Source organism: Maniola hyperantus, chromosome 5 (assembly GCF_902806685.2).
Source record: "Maniola hyperantus chromosome 5, iAphHyp1.2, whole genome shotgun sequence".
Taxonomy (NCBI): domain Eukaryota; kingdom Metazoa; phylum Arthropoda; class Insecta; order Lepidoptera; family Nymphalidae; genus Maniola; species Maniola hyperantus.
This window is the reverse complement of record NC_048540.1, coordinates 5,407,860-5,425,259: the sequence shown is the minus strand read 5'-3', so window position 1 is coordinate 5,425,259 and position 17,400 is coordinate 5,407,860. Positions and strand designations below refer to the sequence as shown.

Here is a 17,400-nt window from a genome sequence, read left to right as displayed (position 1 = left end):
TATTTTACAACTAGCTGACCTGCACCGACTTTGCTCGAATGGAATTTTCAAAAATACTAAAACATTATTTTCTTCGTTTTAGCAAAAAGCTCAATTACCAATTTTCTAGGATATAATTTAAAAAATGACGTAGGTACTTGCATTCGAACTTCATCCTCTATTTAACCCCCATAGGAATGAAATTTCCACAAATCCTTTTTAGCTAGGGCCTCCAGCCCACGTCATAAAAGGAATAAATGTTAATTGAAATTTAACTAGAAAAAGGAATTTTTGTTTGGAATTCTCTAAACAATGTCCTGACGAGACGAGAGAACTGAGACGACTATCATCTTATTAAACCAATCAACCAAATGTCCACGTCAGTTTGATAAATTGGACCTCAGATGCTGATACACTAGAAACTTGGAATATTACTTTGAGTTATTAAATACGCCCCAGGACTATTCCGGTTCAGTGCTTCTGCTTTTGCGATTTCCATACGGCTAAATATAAACCTACCGCTTTTGGCATTTTCCGGTACACGGTTATGTTACGATCCAAGTTTCCTGTGCAAATAAACAAAGTGTTTATCTGTGACCATATTCGTTTTCCTTACAGGAGATCAATTGATAATGGTGATGGTTGATGATAATGAAAGTTATTTAAATGTTATCAAAACCTGAACACGACTTTTTTCATCCGGCTATTACTCTTTTCATGCTTATCTTTCGCAGGCAGGTAGAAGATTATCCAGAAAATTATTGGCTCCTTAAGAGTTTTATTAAACTATTTAACCCACATGGACTATATCGCGGACAAAAGATAGTATCTAACTAAACTTGTCTTTGACTAGCTTATGCCCGCGACTTTTAAAATTTCAACCTCCTATTCCTCCTTAGGGGTTGATTTTTCAAAAAATCCTATTTGCACGCCTTTCAGACCGATCCATCTAAGTATTTGGAGCTGTGCGTTGATAGATCAGTCAGGCACCTTTTCATTTTTATATAGGTATATATTTGGAGTTTATATTTATTGAATAACAATATGTGTTTGCTGACAGGTACTTGAGCTTCTTCCCGCCCAAGCAAAGCAACGGCACGCAGTTGACATTCGAGAAATCGGCAACGTACTTCGATGGCGATTTGGTGCCGCGACGTGCGCATGCGCTCCTGCCGAACGCGAAGATCATCGCCATCCTTATCTCTCCCTCCAAAAGGTAATAAGCGAATATTCACCCGACTATCTATATATTTGATTAGGTTTCAGATTCTTTGTTCAAACATCGCGAAACAGACAGATATAAAAATTGTAAATTACTTGAAATCTTTTTTAAGCAGTCTATCAATAAATTATTTTTCAATTATTTTGTAATTGATGTATAAAGTATTTGATTTTGAACAATAAGTTTACATTTTAAGTGAGTCAACTAAGTAAACTGGCTATTCTATCTTATTTTGGGTCGAATCAATTTAAAACTTTCCAGTTTCCAATCATCCTCTAAGGATACGATACGCTTTAAAAACATCTTTTTTGCACATTTCTTTGCTAAAGATCAAATTCTTAACTTAGCGCTATCGACTTACGAGATTAAAAAATATTGACACGACCTTTTTGAACTTTAATCTTAAGACAACACTAATTACTGCAGAATCTTGAACTCCACATTGTACAAAAGCAAGACTATATTACACAAAATGAAAGTTTACTGAGAGCAATGCCGCTTTCATAAAGCTGGTTGAAATGAAAAGACGCGGTTTAAATACTTAATTCTCGTTTTCCTCTGGTAATTCTAGGTTCAAGTAAATAGCAACATAAATATCAGAGCTAACCGCGCTAGTATGAAAAAACCCATTTGAAGGAACTGTAGGAAATTAGTAGCGTGCTGTGGCAAGGTTAATTCGGTCTTACTGTATCACTCCCTAAACAGCCAATTAATGCTGCCCCGACTAATGCCTTCGCTCCATATTTCTCTTAAGACTGTATTTTCTTGGTTTGTTTAAATGAAAACTTGACTGGCTTTGCCCGTTATAGACTATTATACCTAGCACCTACCTATGCTATTTTTGCGATGAATAAAGAAGGTAGTTGGTAATTTATGCAGGTGTCAGTTTAATGTTCAAGTTTACCTTTCCACTAAGGATATCCGAAAATGTCGTCATATAGCAAGGGATTCACGGCTTAGTACTGAAGCTTAAAGTCGTCCTAAATGCTTAGTGACCATACTTTTTGATAATTTGTCTAGACCGCCAATGTCAAAAAACTGTCACTTATAGTTTAGAACGCTCTTACGGCTGAAATGAATAAAATTATAAATAATTAATCAATCTAATCTGTATTTATTAATATCTGTAAGATGCATTTGCCGATTACTGTGTGTAAGATGCATTTGAAGAAGTCGATACATTACATATCTACGCGTCCAAATTGCAGAAACTACCGCATTTGGGTCATATTTGTAGAGCGTTATCTCTTCAACTCTTGTACGTTTTGTATCTTCTGTCCTACTCATCAGCGAGTAATAGGTATGAACGCAACAACGATTATTAAAAACAAGAATTTCACTCGACCTTGATTCCTGATTTCTTTCTTCAAATTAATTTACTCAAGAATTTCTATTATATCAAGATATTCTCTAAGTATTTGTGCGAATCAAATTTAATTAAAATTTGTTAGTTTTGACGTTCAAATGTATCGATATTCGATAGGTTCTGCGAGCTATCGGCGCTCCATTCTATTAATAACTGCCTACATTGGAAGCATATTTGAATAACATTATTTCATATTCATTTACGAAATAACTTTGGTCTTTTAGAAGATTATTATTGATGAAATATTATACTCTCTAGCATGACTGACTGACTGACATTATGACGTAGACATCTGCTAAGACAGGATTGTTGAAAATTCAACCCCTACGGAGGTAATATAATGGTTTGAAATTTGTCTAATCCAAGCGGGCGAAGTCGTGGGTATAAGCTAGTATAGTACAAGACGTCATTTCTTAGTTCTCACATAGAAAAACAAATAAATAGATATCATCTATTTAACGTAGCCCGAAAAAGTACCACATCAAAAATGGTAAGTATTAAAATCATTTTCGAGAAACAATATTCCTCTAACATTTTGAGCACGACATATAAACACACTAGCTTATGCTCGCGACTTCGTCCGCGTGGACTACACACATTTCAAACCCCTATTTCACCCCCTTACAGGTTGAAATTTTAAAAATCCTTTCTTAGCGGATGCCTATATCATAATAGCTATCTGCATGCCTTTCAGCCCGATCCATCCAGTGGTTGGAGCTGTTCGTTGATAGATCAGTCAGTCAGTCAGTCAGTCACCTTTCCTTTTTAACCGACTTCATATATATTTAGATTATAGGCACAAAGTACCAACACCAAAACATTGTCACAATTTTATGAACAAGCTTTTTCCAAAAAGTACTAAAACTAAAACAGAAATTTACAGTGTTGCTTTTAATTAATTAAATTCACTGCACTATATCGAAATGAAATATCGACACATCCGCCATCCGGTGTTATTTAGTTAGTGCTCTCACAAGTTATTGATGGTGTTAGTTATTGTGGCTAATTCTGTTGTACACAATCTCTAAACTAAAATGACAGGTCTCAGGAAACTGTATTATAGAATACAAAATTCATAACGCTCCTTGCGGAAATCGATAGCACTAGATTTAGACCAATCAATTCTAATTTAGTTTAGAATATTTTATGTTCTATTCTACCCACACAATATCTATTAAAATATTTTCTTAGAACACATTAAATGGAATAAAAATAAATGTCAAATGAGCTCGGTGGCTGTCATTCAGTGTTAGGCACTAAGTTAGCAAATCAGTAGGGCGATTTCGTAAAACCTGCATCAATCATTATTCAATCTCAATTGTTGTGATTGGCTGAATTTGTGCTATTCTTGTTGCAACAATGCATTGTAGCCAGTGAGCGAGCGTCAAACAATCAGAGATGATTGCGATCGTGACATTGTAGCTGTCATTCTACCGCAATCGCGCAGCAGTAGGCTGGTTGTATGAGGCTTCAGCAACCCCTATAAAAATGCACATCTTATCAGACTTATCACCTAAGATACGGCTAGTCATTGCGACTACTAAAGTAGGCAACATTCTGCTTGATTTGCAACTATAGCTTTGTCGAAACAACACGACAGTTTTTAAAATGTATAAGAGAAAGAGGAGCTATCGCATCAATAGTCTTGACAACTGGCTTGTCGTTAGCCATCTAAACTTTTTGTCATGTCCTCATAACAAAATAAGCTATGGCAATTTTTAGTTACGCCACAATATGGTCTGCCACCTATAACTTGGTGCCTTTAAGGCAAAAGTGAGTAGGCATTTTCTACCCAAACGTGATACTATTTAGATCGCATTGCATTCCAGTTTCACTCCAGCGTTATTAAAGTCAAGCGTATTTTTAAATAATAATGACGTTAGCTTAGTTAATACTTAATGCAGAGTATTGTTTCAGAGCATACTCGTGGTACCAGCACATACGATCGCATGGGGACCCGGTCGCAAACAATTACACCTTCCACACAGTCATCACGGCCAACGACTCCTCACCGAAACCTCTTCGGGACCTCAGGTAAGAAATTGATAATGATGTATTTTAAAATAGTACCTACTTAAAAGTAGCAATTACTATAGATTCTAGCGATAATCTGGAATAAAAGTTTTTTTTTTAGTTTGAGATGTAAGTTTCAATGTTTAATCCAAATATATTGTACCAATATTCCAAAATAGCCGGTTCTATATACAGTTGATCGTCAAGCTAGGAGCTTCCTAACAGATTCACCACTATTGGTGGAACTTCAGTCTTGATTAGTGCCTTATCGGTATTTTATAGGATACATTTCAGAGAGTGTGCTCAGAGTTTTTGATATTTTTTGTACCTTTTTAACACCATACTGCAAGACGCCGCCGGGCGAGTTTTCACCCCTGTATCACAGTATAAAGAGATATTGCTTACTCTGTGCCTGTGTCTTCAATATTTCATATACCTACATTTCACGAAACGCTTCGCGCCTTCATTCTTCATACGCATGTATGGATGATGATGGTTTAGGATACTTTAACAAGATCTGTGTTTCCTACCATATACAATCATGGGGTTATTCAAGGGGCGGACCAACAAATTCCTGAAAGGCTGGCAACGCGGCAGTTTCTCTGGTGCTGCAAATGTTCATGGGCGGCGGTAATCGCTTAACATCATCAGGTGATCCGCCTGCTTGTTTCTCTTTATCTCTATTTAAAAAACCGGCTAACGTAAAAACAAGACTGAATAGGTATCTTCTAAATTCTAGAATCCAGTCCCAAACCAAACCAGTCCCTTCTTAGGCCAAGTCATCACTTCACTGTGGTCAAACATAATTATGCTTAAAGTGAAAAAAAAGATTGTTAAAGAGTAATGTTTGTTTCAATTAGGAACCGTTGCTTGAACCCGGGCAAGTACAGCCACTACCTGGAGCGCTGGCTGGGTGAGTACAGCGCACACCAGCTGCACGTGCTGGACGGCTCTCTGTTGCGCGCCGAGCCTGCCACAGCCATGAACGCGCTGCAGAAGTTCCTCAAGATACCCCATCTGGACTACCAGAAGCTGCTCAAGTGAGTGTAGTAGTAGTGTAGTACGTAATAAACTGTGTGATAAAATGTTGGTGTTTTTCTTTGCTTCTTATTCCCCATTGCTATAGCTCGTTACCCGTACCCCTTTAATCACGTAATAGGACAATAATTCAGTGGGTATCATACACAATATGTATATTATGGATTATTAAGAATTTGTTTTGAAAACTCAGGGCAATTTTTTGTATAAGTCCGGCAAATTGCTATTGCGCTGGGACCATGTCTCATTAACATCGAAATGACGTCATTTTGACGTCAGCCGAAATAAAAATATACCATCAGCTCGAAACTTCAGTCTAGTGCTGACGCCACTAAAATGGCGGCCACGCGCATTAGCAATTAGCTGATAATCTGACACAGCGTTACAAAAATAAGTAAAGGAGCTGAGGTGCTTTATGAAATCAGGAGAGTATCTTGCACTCAGCGCATCTGGGCTTAATTATTGGAATACTGACGTTCGGTTCAGCCCCCCAATTGTGTAAGAATAACCATTTCATGGCTATCGCAATCGTCAAGAATTCTGCCCTTTGATTGGCTGTGAAAAAATGTAAACAGCGAATCAACCAATCAAATGGCAGAATTTCTTGACGATTGCGATAGCCATGAAATGGTTATTCTTACACAATTGGGGGGCAGGTCGACTTTGGATGAATGAGTTTGCTAAATCCGAGACTAGTTCACACATCAACGATGCCGTAATATGGATTTATGGCTTTCAGTTGCCCAAAAGATGGTTTTGTGAATTGTTCATTAATCCTATCCTAATACTATAAATGTGAAAGTTTGGATGTTTGGATGTTTGTTACTCAATCACGCAAAAACGGCTGAACGGATTCTTGTCAGTAGAACTAATTTCGGAAACGGTGGAAAGTCATAGATGTAGCATAAGAGACTAGATTTTTATTATTAATTTACTAGTTGATGCCCGCGACTTCGTCCGAGTGGAAAAATCCCGTGGGAACTGATTTGATTGATTTTCCGGTATAAAAAGTAGCCTATGTCCCTCCTTCCCCGGGATGCAAACTATCGCTGTACCAAATTTCGTAAAAATCGGTTGAACGGATGGGCCGTGAAAAGTTAGCAGACAGACAGACAGACAGACGGACAGACAGACAGACACACTTTCGCATTTATAATGTATGGATTAGAATTTACAGTGTTGCTAAGGCCTTTGTGACTTTGAATTGGCAATTGAATCTACCACTGGTTTGGTGTGCTCAAGTTACTGGCGATTTATAAATAGCATTTTTGGTTACAGATATGACGCGAAAAAAGGTTTCTTCTGCCAGGCGGTGAGCAATGAGAAAACTAAATGCCTCGGCAAGTCCAAAGGGCGGATATACCCGCCCATGGAGGAGCGATCGGCCAAGTTCTTAAGGCGCTATTACACGCCACATAACACGGCCCTATCCAAGTTACTGGTGAGGCTCGGCCGGCCCGTGCCGCAGTGGCTTAAAGACGAACTCTCGAACGGATAGCATTTCTTACAACCTAAAAGGTTGGAACTCAATAGAAAAGTGCATGGACTGATTAGAGTTTGTGTCGTGGCGATACCCTGACCGTCAGGCTGAGGCTACATTAGACGCGACGCGATTACATGTGACTGGGTAAACGAGATTAAAAACAAAGCGTGGCTGCAATAAGCGATATTATAGTCCGTAGAAAATGACTGAAAGAAAGAAAATGACGCCACTTTGACTGTATGGGTCAAAAGTACGGTTCACCTTTAAAATAAGGACTAAAATCTTACTTTTTATAGGAAATTTGACACAGAAAGTTAAAATGGCGCGTGAGCAGGTAAATTTTACGTGTTATACATTAAAATACTAGAGCAACGCGGTTATATTATTACATATCATCATCAAAATCGATCACCCCCGGCTCATTACTGAGCACGGCTCTCCTCATGAGGAGGGTTATAAATTATAATGTTCTCAGTAGTGGGTCGGTAATGGATTGAGATGATGATCAATCAATCAATCATTTTATTGCTTTGGGTTACTTGGTGGTCTCATTCTAAACTTATAGGTATATAGATACGGCAAAATTTCACATTACCGTAGGTATGCAATATTTTAAAGTAAAATAAAGATTACAATAAATTACAAAAAAAAAATTGATTTTTAATGTCAACGGAGGTGTACTCTTGAATAGTAAGTGATTGAATGAATGATGTGCAAGTAAGTCCGTTAAAAAATTGGGTCAATTTTACTGATTTAGCCCCTAGCCATTACCATAGTAAAACAAAGCTGTTTTCATCGCTAACCATTGCTATAAACTATATCACTACACATTATGTTTGTTTGATCGCTTTTTGTCGCAAATCGCGTCGTGCTCCAGTGGAGGCTCAGCCTTAATCCTGATCGTCGAAACAGTCCAAGTTATAAACTATGGACCTAGCAATACGTAAAATGTTGTTTTTAATGTGTTTTCAATGTGAGAGTATCATTGTTGAGAGATATATCTGTCTATCAAATCTTGTAAAATAAAAGTTTCAGAGTTTTAATTATAAATTTTAAAAGAATATTTCATTCTCGCGAATCAAGAATGAAGTGTTTTCTAGTATGTATTGTAATTTTATGTTTATTTTAGCGTTTTTAAGAGTACAGTGTTCATATTATTATGGATTTCAATGTTACGAGTAGGTACATATTGATTTTGCTTGCCCAAATTTTTTACATACTTAGCCATTACGCTCCCGGTGCGCTGTTGAGGTCTCATAACTAAAATCTACGAAATATCAAGTCTTAAGCCCACTTGCATATGGACACTTAAACAGATTTAATTTTAAACTTTTTTACTTCTGTCATGGCAAAAAGTGGCAGCAATCCAAATTTAACTATAATGCGTAGATTTTGAGAAAGGACTCGCCATATTCGCCATATTATGTGTCGCTGTTAAATGTCAAAAAACTATAATTTTAAATCATACTTTTAAATATGGCGAGTCCTTTCTGTAAATTTACGCACTATAAATCAAATTGTCCTTGTGCAATGGGTCTAAGTCTATATTGCACAACAAGGGATCAAGGCACAAGGTGAAACAACGCGTCTTCTAACAGCTTATAAAATAAACTGAACTTTATCTCCATTGTGTGATGTACAGATTTGTGTGAACCCGAATTTTTAAAAAAGATGCCTGACTGAGTCCGTCGATACGGGTACTTTGGTCAGTGGTGATAAAGTTATGTTTACTTTTACTTAGTAGCATTTTAGGAAAAACGCAGTGTATTCTGGCAAAAATTGAAATGAAAGGCTCGACGCGCTGTCGCTTCCTTCGCACAATGTGCCTTGAACCACAGTCGAAGATTTGTCGTAGAGTATACGAAAGAGACCCAGAGTATCGGTTTAGGTGCTATTTGTTATTACTGTAAGTATCGCGCCGTTCAGGACAATATAATGTTTTAGTTTACTAAAAGTGTCACGTTCCGTCCTACGTGAGTGATTTGTCGCGAAAATTACGTTACTGCTCGTATAATGCTCGCATACTCCGCACATGCACTCTACACACCGAAAGCAGTACGTTTTCAGAGCTTAGAAATCATTCATTTATTAGTGCATTTTGATTACCGACCAAGCTATCGCGGTTGCGGCTTTTTGGGCACGAAGAAATGCGCAAGAGTAAAGTTGGTGTCAGGAAAAGGAACTCTCACCTTGAACCTGCGCAGTGGGTGATTTGTCGTTCTATTTCGTCATTGTGCTCACAAAGCGATCTGGTATTTTCGTAAGTAAATCTTTTGTCCCCGTGCAGTATGAAAGTATACCATAATATTATAATGTGCAGAGCTGCAGTCATATACCTCCCACTCTTGCGCAGAGCTATTTTTACTTGACGCCAACTTTTTTCCAATTTTCGTGTTGCTTTTGGCGCATTTAAAATGCTAAAACATAACCCAGCTGGTCGATTACGGAAAATCTGCATCAATCATTGCTACAATCTCAATTGTTTTTATTAATTTATGGTATTTTTGGTGCAATCGGCCAATCAGACGTGATCGTCACATTGTAGCTGGGATTTTACTGTAATCGAGCCTCAGAATAGGTTTAGTGCGTTGTATTGTAAGACTAGTCTCGATGCGTTCAAACAATCCGAGATATTCTTGCTAACCAAACTGTACGCTCCAACAAAGCCTTATTGCGACCTTTTGTGTTCCGTTCAGTTCAGTATTCAATATACAATATTAAATACTTCAGCCAGAGGTTTGTAGTGTGACTTAAAAATACTGTAATTTATTATTTGTTGAGTATGTATTATATGTAGCTGTAGGAATTTTGACAAAAATTTTAACTATAAACTTGCCTCAACTTTAAAAATTTGTAGGACTTTCCTAAGCAGATATTCAAATGTCTCGCGTCAAAAAATCGCTCACCTAGAACGAAACATTGCCTTTAAAGTTATCTAAAAGATAAGCGTCGAATGAGCTTGTAAGTTTTGGCAACCTTGCCAGCGACGTCTTAATTCTGTGGAAAATTTTCCCTGGCACCGGACTTGTGATAATCACATAGCGATCATCACAATTGATATCTGCTGAATTTATACTCTTGCTACCGTGTATTTTAGCCAAAAGTGTAAGCCAATAATTCAATAGTGTATGTAAACAAGTTCTTTGGGCATATTATGAGTAAGTGGTAAGTGGTACCATCAAACAGCTCTTGGTGCAAGGTCCTGTAGAGGAGGGTACAAGGTATAACGTGATCGATTTCCAACTATGTGGATGGACTTCCGTTCCTCAACAAATACCTGCACCTGTCTCTGTGTGTGCATGTAATGCTGCCATCAGAAGTCGCTGAAGGGAGATCGCACGAGCGGCATGAAAGTAAACTAATAGCCGCAACCACTATGTTGGCATATTGAATGAACGATTGAGAAGAAGAGTATGCCTGTATGAATTGATCGCCATTATCACATTGTATTTGTTGAATTCAGTACTAGAACCACAGTATGGCCACTAAGGCTTGGTATTCAAAGTGGAGATGAACGGATAATATGTGTTTAACCAATCAGATTATTGATAGATGACGTATTTTTTCACGTCATCTATCTGTTAAACACATCTCCGTACATCTACGCTTTGGTTGATACCGGTCTAAAGCTGTTGATAAAGCCTACTTTATAAGTTAAATCCGAGATGAGAGTTTATAAAACACCGCTAATCATCATATTCATCTCATTCCACGCGCACGTCGGAAACGCTTAATTTAGTATTTTTACATTTACGTACCTGACACAATTTATACATTTTATAGTTAATTTTATATCTACAACTACCATTGTAACTAGATAATAAATAATTACTTTCAACACTATATAGTCCCTTTGTGCCATCGCTAACATTAATTATCATTATTATTACCCTACGAAAACTATATTACAGTGGCCGGCAAGAAATATTGTACATCGACCTTTTAGAATGAGATTTCGGCATTGTAGAGCGTTCGCTGTTACTCACACCTATGTGACGTTTTGTCGGTCTCAACGACGGAGACGACGCTCTACGAAACCGCTATCTCTTTCTAACCCCGGCAGGAAACTCTTTCTAATATGTAATATACAATAGTACATAGACCGTAGAAAGAGTTTCCTGCCGGGTAGGTTTATTAGAAGTTTTCAAGTAATACCCCGAGAGTCCTAGACCGGCTGGCGGCAGGTCTAGTTTATGCGTATCTTCAAGTCATGCAAAGGAGCGTTTAGCTTTTATCAAGCATCTTCCCAAAATTTCGACTCTTGGGTGAACATAACAACATAAAGGCTCATTTTTATTGGTCGATAACTCTGTCGTTACAAAGCATGCGGCGTATTAACCACTAAAGGAATACCATGTAGGCCATACAAAATTCTTCTTAATAATCCTTCAAACCCCGAAAGCAAGCCGTATCCCAATAAAAATAAGCCATTATGAATAGAATTGAGATCTTTATCTTCTATTAATAATATTTGATGGCATGATGTGTTGTACGTTTGTTGAAAGAACAGCTTGATTTCTTGATTTGGTTAATAATTTCGTCAATTGAGCTTAAAAAAATATTTATCCCCAGTACGACAGTATCTAAAATCACTAATATCTAATAGGCAGCTATATTATAATTTAAATTATCGTGTTAGAATAGTTAATTTTGTATTTACTTGGTCGTCATCCCAAAAATTAAATTAACAAATTATTCGACCTGCAAATCGCTTTTTCAATACGAACAATAAAAACTAGTCCTAATAAAGTAAGACTTCTCGAAGTTCTTTATTATTTAATAGTTCAATTTAAGCATACGCAATGCATTTTTTGGTCGATAAAGTTACCTTATACCATAGAAAGTGTATACTGAAATAGAGATCAGAGTTAAATCGTGCAAGAGTATATCGTGTTATCAACACAAAACAGAAATCTATTGAGAATTCTAAAAAAGATATACCTAGGCATTTGTCCTTTTATTACTTTACATTAACGATTCTGTATCAACTATTTGAATGCATTCCGTATTCGGACTCTATTTTATATAAAGGAGTGTAATTGCGATAAGTAATGACCTCAGTGAATTAGGGACAGATGGTATGCATGGGCTGTAAGCCAATTGCAAAATTGGAGTTTGGCGGCTTTTGTTGGGCAGTTGACATAACTACATGGAAACGGTTCAAACGGTTGGCAATTGGATATATATTGCGTAAAAAATGACTTCTCACGCGCCAGTTTAACTTTATGTCAAAAGTATGAGTGTAGTCCTTATTTTAAAGGTGAACTGTACTTTTTACATGACCGTTAAAATGGCGCCTGAGAAGTCATTTTGTCAAAACGCAAAATGCCAATTTAAAATTGCAGTGTTTTGCGACAATGGAAGATTACTTAGGTCTTAGGCAAAATAATACATATATAAGTATACCTAACGCAAAATGCCAAAATTTTAAAGCTTGGAAATACAAAAACCAAAGTTTCTGGATTAAGCAAGGCGTTTTTATATGTTACTTCGACTTCGAGGATCTCTTAAATCTTTAGATGTCCTTAAATTTAAGATACGCTTATTATATTTTATACTTAGTTTAAAGTTTCTATAGGTACATAGTTTTGTTTTTTATGTTTAATTTTTCCTATCATAACGATTTGGCATTTTGCGTATCGTTTTACGTCATTTGGTATTTTACGTTTTTGGCGTTGTGCGTCTAACTAAGCGGTTTTGTCAACTCCACAGCAACCGCACCTAAACTGCCCTTTCGTAGCTGATTTGCAGTCGAAATGCAAACCGCCTGTATAGCCCTTAAACATAAACACACTTGGAACATATTTGGAATATATTTTGATACGCATGAATTTATTCGCGAGGGATAGGGTCTGAAGTTTGTTATAAAAGAACTATGTAATAGATGTTGGTACTTAAACTTTCTGACTTGTAAAAATATTTCTGACGAAAAATAAACTAGGTACCTAGGTATATTATAAAATTATGAAGTGAATAATTGAATGCAGTGTAAATTATTAATAATGTTTTTTTATAATTATGTATTATATTATTACCTACGTATAAAATATTATATTTTTCTGTTTTTTAAACAAAGCTTTATAGTGTTAGAGTTTTATGTCTACACTTCCAACGTTTTTGATGGATGTGAAGTGGTGTGTTACGTAGAAAATGGCCTTAAAATTTTCTATAGCAATTCTGTTCCATATTTCTAGTTCAAGTAATGGTTATGAAAAATCCACATTTTTTAAAGTTGCGATTTTTTTACAGATCTGTTTAGAGGGCTCTGAATATATTTTCATTAAATAATATAGGTTGTATTCATTTATTTGATACTATAATTAAGTTTAATATTGCTACTTGAAATCAAAAATATATTGTTGTTTGCATGGCGAATTACTGATGTTTAGAAATTTCATCCATTGAACAAGCCCCTTTATGTTTCTATTCATTTCATTTTAATAATCTTAACAATAATTTTTCAAATGACTGCTATTAAAATGTGTTCTTTATAAGAAACTAATACATCACTTATTTTATTAAATGATTTAAAAAATAAATACCCTGGTTTCATTACATAATGTGTAGGTACCTACCTGCTCCTACGACCGAATATAGGTATAGTTCTTCTTTCATTTCACGAGGGCAAGTGGCTCATGATAATGATCATGAGCCACTTGCCCTCGTGAAACGAGCAATGGCTCGTGTTTGAGTCGTATCGGTATAAGTAAGGTACACTAAATGTGTGCGTTTGCGAGCGCTTGCTCGCGACTGATTGGTCCGACATGCACGCACACTTACGCAATGCCTATGTATACGACGTAAAGTTCACTCGCCTTCATGAATTGCAAGAACTGTACCTACCTATCTAAACAGCAGCGTAAAAACACCAATAGAATTTGTTTGGTATTTCCTATAATATAAAAATCAGCAGTATGTACCTATTCAAGAAGCTAGATTTTGCTGATTATTTTTGTACCTACTTAAGTATTTGGTTTCGGCCACTAGTAGGTAGGTATGTCTTAATGAAGATTGGACCGACGCGGACGACGCTACGTTGAAATATCAAACTGAAGTGTAAAAGGTTAATCAATTCTATCGGGATTTGGGAACATTCCCTGGAGATTTGCATTCAATGAATGTAATTGAATCGAGTCTATAAAGTTTAATGGAAACGGCGAGAAAGCTAGAGTGCTCAGAGACTAGGTATTTACAACAGTGTTTTACCTTTAAGTACCTATACCTACCTACTGGCGCCAAACTAAGTAGGTAGGACTCACTAGAAACACTTATTTTATAATTAGGGTTCCGTACCTCAAAAGGAAAAACGGATCACTTTGTTGTCTGTATGTCTGTCAAGAAACCTACAGGTACTTCCCGTTGACGTAGAATCATGAAATTTGGCAGGTAGGTAGATCTTATAGCTGACATTTGGGGAAAAATCTGAAAACCGTGAATTTAGGGTTGCATCACAAAAAAAATTTAATTGTGGTCATAAACTAATATTTAATATTTTCAATTTTCTAAGTAAGATAACAGCTATATCAAGTGGGGTATCATATGAAAGGTCTTCACCTGTGCATTCTAAAACAGATTTTTATTTATTTTTATGTATCATAGTTTTTGAATTATCGTGCAAAATGTCGAAAAATACGACTGTAGTACGGAACCCTCATTGCGCGAGCCTGACTCGCACTTGGCCGGTTTTATTTTTATGATATTGGAATTTTATGATATGCAAGGAAATTTCTAAATAATATTTAAATACATATCAAAACTTGCGGAACCGGTAGGATACGAACCTAACTCTTCTGGGAAACGCGCCCGACGTGACGTGGACGCCTTGATCGCTAGGCCAATATTTAATATGTATTTAAAAATTATCTACTAGAACAAGTTTACAGCAGTGGTTTTTAATTTTTATATAGTGAAACAAAAACAATTATCCAATCTGAACTTTCAAATGGCGACGCAGCTCAAGAATACACAAGCCCGGCTGAGATTTTTGGAGGAAATGTGCAGTCATATACCTACGCCTCGTGTTCAGATTTAACTATTTGTTTTGCTTGGTTTATATTACCTACACAGTCATTATCCTTCACACAAAAGTAAGTAGGTACTTATCCTTTTAGGGTTCCGTAGTAAACAAGGAACCCTTATAGTTTCGCCATGTCCGTCCGCCTGTCTGTCCGTCATCCAAATCGAATCCGGGATCTCCCACTGTTATGATCACAGCGCTCACCACTGAGCCAGGGAGATCGTCAAAAAACTACTTACCTACTTATTTTTAACAGACTCAAAAAGGAGAAGGTGCTCAACTCAGTAGGTAACCCAGATAGGTAGGTATAATCATCATCATCATGATCAACCCGCGCCGGCTCACTACAGAGCACGGGTCTCCTCTCACAGTGAGAAGGGTTTTGGCCATAGTCTACCACGCTGGCCATGTGCGGATTGGTAGACAGGTTGCGGTAGGTATAATATCTATCACAAATTCCATTCTGATAATCGCTTTGAAGCAAAACTGAAGTTTCGTAATACAAATACGAGTATTAATAAGCTTGGGAAATCGCTGAAACTTGAGACGTGGGCTCCCAAAGTTTCGTCAAATATTACACCAAAGCGACACTAACTTTGATGTTGTTTGTTGGGCATTCCCCTACCGTTGTCTGTTTTAAAATTACCTTACAAGTTAAACATAGATAGGTATCTACCTATACGATTTAATTAAACATTATAGTTTCAGGCCTTTATTAGCTACCTACCTATTATATATATTGAGAAATTTGTCACAGAGATAGCTTGTGCCTTGTACCCTGAAGACGGATATCAAATACTTTCTTAGGTACCTACCTACTTTTTATCCCGGGAAATCAATACCCCCGGAATTTCAAAAACCCTAACTCCACGTGGATGAAGTCGCAGGCATTAAGTAATGTCAAAGAATTTGTTGTTTGCCCACCCATTTTACCAATTCCGAAACGGCTGAACCTATCAAAGGTATCATTAAGCAAATATTTCCTTACATTCGATTACCGTTAGGCACCCGTATCCCAAGCTCCGGTCGACTGCGCCAATTAATTAAGGGACTATCACATTTGTCAACCGAGCTCAATTGACAAAATCCTACAATAAAGGTCCGAACTCCGAATACTATGTACTTTATTTTGTTAGAGTCACTTCGCACTAACAACTTTACTCTTCGCAACAGTAGGTCATCTAACTACATCAGGCAGACAACACATAATAATTGGTAAACATAGCGTAGGGTTTGTATGAGTTTCTAACGGCTGTCGTGTAACAAGACTTAATAAACTTGTGTTAATGGACTTAAGTTGCACGGGAATGCATTCTTGAGGCTGTTATTCGTATTGAGACCTACTTACTACCAATGTGGATGCTACGTGAATCTTGCACCACATAACATATTATAAGCAAAAATTTTATTTTAAGTCCACTTATTTCATAAAAACAAATATTTAACTACAAGTACAGTAGCCGGCAGGAAATATTGTACATCGACTTTTGGAAAGAGATTTAGGCTTCGTAGAGCGTGGCCTCTGTCACTCATACCTATGTGACATTTTGTCGGTCTCAACGACAGGGACAACGCTCTACGAAACCGCTATCTCTTTCTAAAGGTCGATGTAAAATAAATCTCTAAAAAGGAATATTCAAATACCCGAGAAAACCAGGTGGGTCAGCTAATGCTCAGTAAAATATTTGAAAGTTAATTTCCTATTTCGTCCATTAAACTAAAAGAGCACTGAAAGAGTTTCTCCTTTGATTACTTTCCACTTAGTTGTTCAGTCGGTCGGTTTGTTTGTCGATTGCACTATCACATGAAAATGAGCTTTAAACTGCTTTCTGAGATTATTAAACTGTCTTTCTCTAAGTATTTACTACTGGACAACTAATTTCCATTTCAGTTGTTGTTGTTATCTAATGCCATAGATTACCTATTCACTAAAGTATTTAACTATCTACTATTCAGTAGTTTGACTGGACACTGACTCGCCACTGTACTCGGTAGGTGTAATCTGCCCATTAGTAGTGTATGTATTTATGAGTGTGTACACATACGTAAACCGTACCCTGCATTACCTAAGACATGCATACCTAAGTAAGAATTGACCCTCTGTTTTTTATTGTGCATTTAGATACCTTCCTACTTGGTTCAGATTGTGACTTCGGGCGGAGAGTTGAAGAGCGTCGAGAGCTGACTCGTAATTGGAGAGTCAAAGTCTAGCAGTAAATTGAAGTTCGCAGTTTATTGATGGCCGTTTAGAGGAACCACTTCAACGAACTGTGAGATCTACT

At 36.9% G+C, this 17,400-nt stretch overlaps 1 protein-coding gene across 2 annotated transcripts in view; it reads left to right on the top strand.

The window, feature by feature from the left end:
• sfl (N-deacetylase and N-sulfotransferase sfl) overlaps positions 1 to 13,640 on the top strand; it is a 62,223-nt gene extending 48,583 nt beyond the window's left edge. The window contains exons 11-15 of one of the 2 annotated variants that reach the window (XR_011236721.1): positions 1,040 to 1,195; positions 4,485 to 4,601; positions 5,441 to 5,620; positions 6,897 to 11,298; positions 11,330 to 13,640. Coding sequence is in view for 1 of the 2 variants with exons in the window: in XM_034968323.2 (XP_034824214.1) it covers positions 1,040 to 1,195; positions 4,485 to 4,601; positions 5,441 to 5,620; positions 6,897 to 7,116 (673 nt within the window). In the remaining variant the exon portion in view is untranslated. Of the gene's footprint in view, positions 1 to 1,039; positions 1,196 to 4,484; positions 4,602 to 5,440; positions 5,621 to 6,896 lie in introns of both variants that reach the window. The other variant, XM_034968323.2, reaches the window with a different exon arrangement.
• Positions 13,641 to 17,400: the final 3,760 nt, after the last annotated feature.